Here is a 10,928-nt window from a genome sequence, read left to right on the forward strand (position 1 = left end):
TGGCGTATAGTTTAAGCTTTGGTTTCTAAACTGGTACTTTTCTTTTTTGAAAAATATTGTAATAATAGAAAAAGAGTAATAAAGTTCCCTGAATTGCAGTGTAAAGTCTAAAAGCATCAATGTTTGATAAGGTAGTTGTTTATTTCATTTGAATTAGCAGCAGATAAGGAAAAAACGCAAACCTTTTCATTTTATTTTTGTAGCTCTTAGGAGTTACAGAGCAGCTTTGTGTCACATTAAGGGAATTATTTCTACAGAATGGATTGTAAATCTGCTTGTTTCACCAGAAGCTTAATAGCCCCTTAATAAATGAGTTAGCAATGACAAGAAAAAAAGGGCAGGCTGCAGAGCTGGCAGGAATGGCCAGGTTTGCAAGTCCTCATGGGAATTTGTCAGTGTCTGCCAACTTAGAAATGAGACATTGAAGTCTCTTTCTGCAGCTGTTGTTATAGCAACAAGGCTTAGGTGTGTATCGCATGCAACTGAATAGGAGATGTATTCAGTAAAGAATGTTTTTTATTTCTTTGTAGCTGATGAGGAGAAAGTCAATATTGCTAATAACATCAGCCAAGCACATTTAATAGATCTATGGAGCACACTTACTGCAAGAAATGATTTGGTATTTTAATTGGGAGTTATGAGTTTCATAAAGGCAGTGTCTCTACTGGAGCACTGAGCAGGGTAAGAGACCTCCAGCCTAACACGTCTAATTGCCTAGAGGGTATACTGTGAGTCTAATCTCTACCTGCAAATTAAAAACACCAAAATATTTATACAGTATTATCAATAGATTTATCTCTCGTTTGATCATATTATACACTTTTGAGGTGTTAAGTTTAATTTTAAGACATATTTTAAACTTTTATTGTATAACTCTGTTGCAAAACAGCTAGAAGCGTTGATATTAGCATTTAGTAATATTGCTGATTTTTTTTTTTCTCTTAGTTGTAACAAAGATTGTGGTTTACAAGTGAGGTTTATATGGTTTAGATACTAACAGTTAAATGGTTTTTCTTTCCAGTAGGAAAATATAATTCCAAGAACATATAGATAAATATATCAGAAGGGGTAATAATAAAAAAGTAATTACTTTCAAAGAAGGTTTTTAAGAATAGCTAAGTCAGTAGCTGCTGAACTCAGTTCTTCATTGTTTTCTGAAAACAACAATGCTGTTTACTCTAAATACATCCACATATCTTTTACACCTGCATCTCTGTGGAAATTTGTTTCATTATTCCTCTGCTCCAAGTGTGAACAATGAGCCTGTCAACCCTACAGAGACTCATCATGACTGGGAAAGTTCTCCCAAATGTCTTACTATTTTTAATTTAGAGTAAGAATTGCACAAGAGGTAAACGCATATCTTGGGTGCCAGCAAACTGCACTGTACACATAAATACACCCTAAACCGTGGTATATAAAAAATAAACATACTCATAATCGCAGTCATTCTTTTTAAAGAAATCCTCGGAACAATGTGAACAGAAATTATGTTTATCATACCAACTGTAAATCAGTGTGGATTCTTAAAAGTAATTTACAGTGGTAAATTGTGTTAGTCTTATTATAAAGTGTATTATTCAAAAAAATACATAAAATGTCACTTTTGTTAGATCCCAGTTTGGAAAAGCTGTTAAGTAGCATATTTCCAGGATGTTTCTGGTACTGATGTCATTATTAAACAGGGAAAAATGTCATTTATTTATTTTTTTTTATATTATGAAAGAAGCCTACAAGAAATGTAAATGCAATATGTAAACTGTTTAAAAATGACACCTTTTTCCCTTCATAGTACCATATTTTTAAAAGCCAAACTAGATGTATAAAAATTCTGAGGCTACATTCATGCTACTTTTTTTAAATATAATACTAACGATCAGATTGCTTATTTTTGGTTTAGATTTCTTTTTAAATGGAAAAGTGATATATGCATTTCTCATGATTACATTAGTATTTAAGAATATTATCAAAGAATTAGACTAATGGTTTTGTTTATATTGGCAGCATTATATTGAGTGGATCTTTTTCTCTTGATGCCAATGGGGATGAGGGGGGGTTTGAGGTCAGGTCATTACTCTGTTTGACGCCAATCCTGTGAGGACTCATCCATTGTCCAGCTGCCTTCCTGCCTTGCGGAGCATTAATTCATTTTGCATAACGAGATTTTTTTTAAACACGTCCTCTCTTCCTAGGAGCCCATTACTCAAAGGTAAGTAAAATGTAGATGAGAAACTAAGGGAGGGTGTTAATATTTAATCAGCCTGCTGTAGCCTCTGCGATTTTAACTCTTCCTTTGCGTTTATGAAGGCTGTACACAAAGAAGAGAAGCAGTGGGGCAGAAAAATAAACGGTTGCTTTATGGCATATAAACCTACTGTAGTGATTTTGTAGCATTATAAAGTAGGAGTTTCAGCTTTTGAATTTTGTATTAACTCTATCAAAGTTTAATTATTAAAGAGCAGTTTTTGAACGAGGAGTATATTCTCTTGAGTCTGTCATTTTTTTTTTAACATTAATTTCAAACAAGGATTCATAATATCTGTCTGGCAGTTACTTAATATGTAATGCATTGTTTAATCACATTTTTATATCACTTCTATACTCTATTTTTGTTATTGTTTTATGAATGCCATAGACACATAATTTAGATATCTTTTCATTATTACTCTTTGAGGGCTGAATACTTTTTCCAAAAAACAGTTTCTGAAAAGCAATGGTTTCACACAGAAATCAACATAAAATGTCTGATGCTGCAGCTGCCAGTTTGCCAAGAATGTGCGTCAGACTTGCTGCCAGGCTGTCTTCGCGCAGCTGCAGCAGTGGTCAAGGTCGCATTGCAATCTGGTTTCTACCTCTTACCATTGTTAAGTGGCAGTCCTCCTGGCGAATATTGCCATAGGTGTGTCAGCTACACAATTAGCTGGGGACCAGTTAGCTCAAGCTGGAACCTCACATTAGTTTTCGATCACTTTTATCAAAATCAGAGTCCGGCAAGTCATAGTCCAGTTCAGAGATAATAAGTAAAACTTTCTCCATGACGTATTTTGCTTTATGCATTCGCTTTGATCTCTCGCCATTATGTCAGTGCCATTTTTGCTCTTGTTTGCACCTTACTACTCACACAAGCACAGAAAATCTCAGTCAGACCGATGAAGCTAACTTTCCTTCTAGCAACGAGAGTCCAACTAAAACATAACGGTTTATTCTGGCACAGTTTACAGTTGATAACCATCGTCAACTCCTCCTTTTGACAAAAGTCGACATCAGCCCTGAAAGAGTTTAAGATCAGCAATTCATGTCTCAACGCACTCATGTCTCTAATTACAGTATGTGTTAACAGAATTGTCTTTGCCATATGTCCACATTAACACTACTCCCTCACAACTTTAGATTCCAATGTTCAAATGCTGGCTGAAGTTTGCACGTCCTCCCAATGTCTGAATGGATTTTTACCTCAGTACTTTTCAAGTTTAAGTTTCCCTCTTGCATCTAAAGACATGGATTTTAAAGGGATACTCCATCCAAAAGTAATATATTTTTTTAATATACTGCTTACCGAATGTACAGTGTAGTGGTGGCTGAGAAAAAGTTTTACTCTCATGCTTTCATGCAGAATGGAGGGAAAAATATTTATAATAGCCAATAGTGAGTAATTATGTACAATAGATAGATAGATAGATACTTTATTAATCCCAAGGGGAAATTCACAATGACAAACAATAGTAAAAACGTTCATAGAAACAAAATAATATAAAAACTCACATTACTTGTGTTGCATTATCCTCATATCAGTTATCCAGTTGTATGCTCAAAACGTACAAAATGCATGCTTTTTTGCTAAAATAATGTTACAAAGTTACTCCCAGATTAATCAGTACACGAATCATAAACAGGAAACTAAAGCCTCATGGGAGTTACTTTCTGAGCTGAAGACAGGACTCTTGACCAGTGAATGAAGGGGAGAGGTGGGTCTTCAGTGCAAAAAGTAATTCCCATGAGGCTTTAGTTTCTTGTTTATAATATATATATTTAGCATAATTAGGGCAAAGCAGCATGCGTTTTACATATTTTCGAATATATGAGAGGATAACTGACATGTGGGTTATGCAACATGAGTAATGTAAGATTTTTCTTCTTTCTTCCATGGGCATTTTTCACATCATTTGCTGTTGCTTTTATTGTATATCATAGACCTTTCTCTCTCCATTCTGCATGAAAACATGAGATTAAAAATTTTTCTTGACCACCACCACAACCTATCTGGAGTACATAACATACAAAAAAATTAATTTTTCGGTGAAGTATTCCTTTAAGTTATTTGGCAACTGTAAATTGGAGAAATAAGAGTAGCTGTGGATATGTGTATAACTGTGTGTGTTGGTTCTCACTTGTTGCCTGGTGTTCCTGGAATAGGCACAAGCTTCATGTGACCTTGAACTCAATGAGTGAGTTGAAAAACAAATGGGTGGATGAATGGATAGATAGATAGATGACTGCTACCCTTGCATAGGCAACAGCTTTGTGAATTGAATTTATAATCAAGAAGTACAGTGTTCTACCAGGTCAAATAATTTCAGATTTTGGTTTAATTTTGCTTGACCATTCCTGGTGATGCCCTACATTAACAATAACACTTATTTCTGCAGCATATTTTGATACAAAACATGTAGCTCAAAGTGCTTTACAAGTTGTTAAAGAAAAACAATCAACTAAAATGAAAAGTAATAAATTAGAAATACATGAATACTGTATATGAATGAAAAAATAAATGAAATACCAAAAAAGTTGTAAATTATAATACAGTACATAATGCAAGATGACAAATAGCAGTCCTTAATGATTATATTACTAGCCATGGCATACATTTGAAAATATTTGCTATCTCTTGCCCTGTGTGTACCTTCAGTGCCTTTCCTCTCAATACTCTGAACTTATGTTGACCGGTGCTTCGACTTTCCCATAAACCCACTTTCTAGACTCTTATCATTTAATGGTGTCTTGCTCACCTCCTGTCCTCTTTTATACTTCTTATCTTTGAATGTAACTTCCACACCTTTATTCATCCTTGTGTGTCTCACACTTGCTTTACCTCTTTCTATTGCATCTACACCAAACTGACCAATGACACCAAAGCCTAAACTGACCAATCAGATTGCTCACAGGGACAGGACACACACACAGACCTTAGTGTTTTATTATATAGTAAATTATTATTATTATTAAGACCACTTCATGCTGCACGTCTCACAGAGGAGGTTCGTATCAATATGCAAAAAAGCTGACCTGAAATGTCTGAACTTAACTGTGTTCTGTCCTTTAATAATATTGTACAGAGGAGGTGTATTGTGTAGAAGACTGAATTCCCTTAAATGCTAGTAAATCACCCATTATACACGTAAAAGCCTAGCCTTTATAAACTGCTGAGGCCAAGTCTCCACCCTAAATGAAAGGGATCTTATGTTTTATCTTAAGTGGCATCCAGGTCACATCTGTGATCATCTTTTTCAAGCTGCATTATATTCCAGATAGAGTTCTTTACTGTCCTTAAATTATATGTTTGGTGCATGTTTAAATTTAAGTTACTCTTTCACTGTTATAATATTCTTTAATTTGCCTTTGGAAACTGTGTTCTGTAAAGCATTTTTATAAATAAAAAAAATACTGTGCTTATTCTTGTGGTTTAAAATGGGATCTGCAAGGCGCAAACATCGAAATAACATCATATAACATACTAAGTACATCCATTTTCATGCCAATAATGAGTAGTATTGCTCTGCAACTTGATATTGCACACATATTGAAAGACAACATATCCATGTCATTGTTGTTAAAAAAAAATGTTTTTTGAGATTGTGACATTTTAAAAGAAGGCCAGGCCAGAGTATGCTTTCCTGTAGTTCATTTTGTACTTTCCACACTTGCTTATGATGTTATAAAATTAGGTTGACCACTTAAGAGTAAGATTTTCCTCAAAACAAGCTATCATTTTATACCATATCATTTTAGGAAGACATGGATATACAGCATTGAGCTGAATTTTGTTGGAATCTGAGTTTTGTGATCCCTGTTTCTCTTGTATGCCATTTTAATAAATTTATATTATGGCCATGCACTCTTCTGTATATTTTATTTGTAACACTTTATTTGAGGTACTGCAGAAATGCATCTACAGTATTACTCATTTACTATTATGTAACATAACCTTAACAAACATTTTCTAGGGTCTTCATAACAGTTACAAAGCATCAGTGAAGTGTTTATTCATCTCTGCAGTGTGACCTACTAACAAAACTTCACTTTGGAGTGGTCGTAGGTGGCTTAACTGAGACACATTTCTCTTGATATTACATATTTAGTATAAGATCTATAAATCTTTCATATTAACAAGCAATTTTACCATCCTGTCAATATGCCACGTTGCACAGAGATGACTACCTGATCTACTGATGTTTTAGAAATGTTAGGAAGACCAAAAGAAGCCCATGTTAAGGTCTTGTTGCATAATGTGAGTTTCAGATGTTTTGCAGGACCTAAAGATTTACCATTTTATTGATATGACAATGCGGTCACTATGGTGTAACCTTTGTTAGCGTGCATTTTTGTTGTTTTTTTTTTTTTTGAGTTTTGTATGATAGTTCATTTTGTGACCAGACTTTGTGGTAACATGTGACTGCATCATTCAATTCATATTTAAAGTCATGGCACAACAAGAACTTTATCTGTATATTGGATTTGTTCACGTGATAAAGTAAATTTGTTTTGTAGTATAGTTAGGGAAAAAAAGCAATTCTAGATAGCTTTTTTTGCTCTTTCAGATTCAATTTCTATTTGCATTTATCTGCCTTTTAATGATCTGTACTTTTAACTTCTATCAGATAGGAAGGTAGATGGTATGTCACCCCACCTAGTTCTCAGCAACATTTGAGGAAGCCCTTATCTCAATTATGTTTATCCTCAAGAGGTAACTTCAGCACTTTGTAGAATCCATAAACCTAGTAGATATTCTCTTTCCTTGGAGGAGGCAGTGCTAAAAGTATTGACTAGAGTTGGGTCCATTTGTCTGGCTAAGATCATTGGAGTGACTAAAATGCACCATAATAAAGCACACCCACCAGGTTGTGAACTGCTGAAAGTGAGGAAAGTTCAACAGAAAGGGGAAATTTCTCAGTTTAATTAAACTTCTCTTACTGAAATTATAAAACAAAAGCTTGCCATTTTCCATCCAATCAGCATGTGTAGGCTTCAGTCTGATACTGCCAACAAAGATTATTTAAGAGTTAGTAACCAATTGTCATGTAATCTTTCATTTTGCATTTGATATTAATTTGTATGTAGTGATATTCATTTGATTTTTTTCTGTGCTTTTATTCCTTTTGTACCCCTTTGAATATTTGGGAAGTGGGAGAATGGGAGAGGTGCTACATAAATAAAATATATTTTTATGAAGTCAAAGAAGTATGGATCCTAATGCTTCATTGATATAAATCTTGTCTTTTATTATTAACCATGCAAGTTTAACAAGCATCTTCCCAATTAAAGAAATTCAGTTGAAACAGGAAGTTCACAGCATTCATTTACGTTGTTAATGACTTGGTTTTAACCAGAGATGGCCATAGTGACGACAATGGTCATGTCATGAGTGATGTTGGTGGGCAGGGACTGCAGTTAGACCCTCAACATCCACATTCCAAGACGAGGAACAGATTGTGTTCTGTTTATGGAACAGTGGAACAGTTCTTTCATTTTTGTTTCTGGTTTCATGGAAGTTTGCCTTTGTTCTGTGTATGTGCTTTGTTAAATTGGAAACAGATTATCATTACTATGATTACATACTGACGGTACTTTAAATGTATGAAGGCCTGTGGTACTTGATCACTATATGTCACATGCCTACTGTAGAGTCCATTCAGTGTCAGTGTGAGTTGCCACTATGGGTCAGTTTTGTCTCTTGTCCAATTTCTGATTTTTTATGAACATAGCCACAAGACGAGGTCAAACAAATTGTTGCACTTGCAGTTGTTGATAATTAACACAAAAGAGTTTCATCTCAAAAACACAATATAGGGCATTTTTGAATTTCTAGAAATATTACTGTTTAAAGATCATGAATTGAGAGTCTCGTGCTGCACTGAAATCATATTTTATAGAAACAGGATTTTAATATTTACATAATTATCTGATATACAATACCGCTGATCTTGAATTATTTTAAAATGTTTTTTTTCTCATAATTTTGAATGTAATTTGGTATTAATCCAGACAGGAAGTGCAGGTGATGTTTTCCTTATGATTTTTCATATCTGCTGTATACCTGTCTATATTGGACACTAACCAGCTACCGTATCTCTCCAGTAATATTAATGTTCATTTTCTTGCAGATGCTACACAACAAACACGTGATGGTGCGAGTCGGAGGCGGCTGGGAGACATTTGAGGGCTACCTATTGAAGCATGATCCTTGCCGAATGCTTCAGATATCTCGGGTGGAGGGGAAAATCTCGCCAGTTTCAATGAAATCGCCTAGCATCAAGGACCTTGGACCTGACAACTATCTGGTGGTGGCAGCACATTACAGAGGAAAAAAATAACCACAGCTAGAGAATGACCATGTCCAGGAAGGGGCCATCCACTAGACTGCCTCACGTACAGTATAAATTATTTAGAACATCTCTCATCTGATTTCCTGGATGTGGTGGGAGGAGTGTGGAGTAGATAGGACAGACTGGATAGAACTTTAAAGTTGTTCATATCTACCAAGTTGTTGCATTTAGCTCTCTATACTAACATACAATTGAACTTATTTGTGGATCACTGAAAACACCCGTCTCTTCCATTGGCATTTTGATTTAAAAATAGGATAACTGGCCTACCGTTGTGGAAGACGTCTGTGTGAGCAGTGAATTTTGTTAAATGCTTTTACCAAATTATTTAACCAGCCTTTTACTCTTGTCCGACAACTTCAAGGTGCTTCTCCCCTTCCACGCAATTTGCCACATACATGTATTTACATTTCATGAAAGACTGCTTAGCATTGGCAACAAAAAATATGTTTTAACTGAATCAAGTATTATAATTATTTTGCTTAAAGGCTTCTGGTATTTTTATTTGCTGCTGAACACAGCTGATTTTTTCTAGATTTTCATCTACTTTTTGTTATTGTGCATTATGGCAAAAATTAAATGTACTTTTATTATTTTTGTGTGGCACTTTGACTTATTGTATGACAATGAATGCTTGTTCTAAGGAATTGTGCCTTTTGTTGCTTGGTTATTTTTTAATTTGACTTGAAATACTGTCATTTCTGAAAAATAATGTCAAAATGTTGTGGTCTGCAGATTAATAAGAAAGCATTTTAAACATTTTGGATGGATTATTGTTGCATTCTGGCATTGTATAAACAGTTCTGTATAATGCTGACTTATGTCAATGGACTATACTTGTTTCAAGTTAGAATGAGTTAACATTGCATTGACATTGTCTAAACCTGCTTTTCGCTTTTTATTGTGAAATTTGACTAATCGAAAGTTGTTAGAACGTACATTTCAATAGTTGCTGTTGAACCTGAGTATTTGTAAATACAAACATTGGCCAAGGCTGCTTTAAATTAAATATACTTAGCATGTGCAGAGAGCAGATTAGCATGTTGTTGGCATACATTCAACGTCACAAAAAACAAGGCCCGGCCTTTACAAAATCAGAGCGCTGCAGATTAGCATAACTCAAATAAGGTTGATTTGTGAGCTTTGTTTTGTTTTTCATTTTACTTTCTTAGGGCTAGTAGTTCTTTCATTAGAAGGAAAACCTGAATAGCTTGGAAAGAAAGCATTGCCCTTTAATGTCAAGACTGATGTTTCCGAGCCATTAAGACACAGCTAGGGAACTTCTTAGTGATATTATGCTGATCAAGGTAAGTGTGTGTGTCTGTCTTCCATAAAAACACCGTAACCTGTGAGTATAATTAGTGCTGGACATTAATATTAACAAATGTTTAAAAAAAAATGTTGATTAAATATTGCAGCTCAAAATCTCCTGCTGATCCTGTCAGCATTGAGAATGTGCAGATTATATACAAGATAGAAAATGGAAACGTGACTTTATTGTGGATAAATACAAATCAACACTTCATAACCGTGAACCTGAAAATCTCCCCACAAACGAGTGTTGTACGATGACAGGGGAGCAAGTGAAGGTCACTCTACACCAGGAGCAGCTGCTATAATCATCTTAGGACAGGATTAATCAGGAGAGACCAACATTAATATGCACATTTAGCAAGTGTCAGAACCCAGGCAGGGTCAAAGACTCCTGAAGAAGACACGTTATTCAATCAGGAGCAGTCTGTTTTATGAAAGTCAGAAGCTTACAATTATACATTATGACATTGTAAGATGGAAGGAATTTGGGGTGTTTTCAAAAGAAATACCTTATCGTATAAACTGCCATGATTTCACAGCATGTGCCACTTTATTCATGGGCTAATAAAGTCTTTATTTTTGTTGATAGCTAACTGTAAAGTCTAGAAAAAAAAAATGTTTTAAAATTGCATTGCTTCCAACAATACACATAAGTAGTTCACAATCAGATTCAAAGGTCATAACATTAATGCATCTATCACTTAGAAAAACGTAAACAGGCATACATGAGTCAGAGTTTTTAAGAAGATGAAGTTAGAAACTGTGAACTTTGTAGAGCTTTGAAGTAAAAAGTATCCTCTTTGGGCAAAATCCTAAGCTGCCATGAGAAAGAAAATATTGAATTGAGCAGTAATGGCGAGGGTAGAGTGTTAGTTTGGGTACTGCAAAAATGCATCTATTACTGTTATGTAACAAGACCTTAACAAAGGCTTCTTTCTGTTTTCATGACACTTACAAAACATCAGTAAAGAGTTTATTCATCTCCGTAATGTGACTTACTAACAAAAAGTTACT

The 10,928-nt window shown here is 34.7% G+C and overlaps 1 protein-coding gene across 4 annotated transcripts in view; it reads left to right on the forward strand.

The window, feature by feature from the left end:
- LOC120529620 (growth arrest-specific protein 2) overlaps positions 1–9,193 on the forward strand; it is a 191,970-nt gene extending 182,777 nt beyond the window's left edge. For all 4 annotated transcript variants that reach the window (XM_039753593.1, XM_039753572.1, XM_039753582.1 and 1 more), the window contains exon 8: positions 8,379–9,193. In XM_039753593.1, the coding sequence (XP_039609527.1) occupies positions 8,379–8,588 (210 nt within the window). In that variant the 3' untranslated portion in view covers positions 8,589–9,193. The remainder of the gene's footprint in view (positions 1–8,378) is intronic.
- The last annotated feature ends 1,735 nt before the right edge of the window (positions 9,194–10,928 follow it).

The sequence above is a fragment of the Polypterus senegalus genome, chromosome 1 (genome assembly GCF_016835505.1).
Source record: "Polypterus senegalus isolate Bchr_013 chromosome 1, ASM1683550v1, whole genome shotgun sequence".
Classification (NCBI taxonomy): Eukaryota; Metazoa; Chordata; class Cladistia; order Polypteriformes; family Polypteridae; genus Polypterus; species Polypterus senegalus.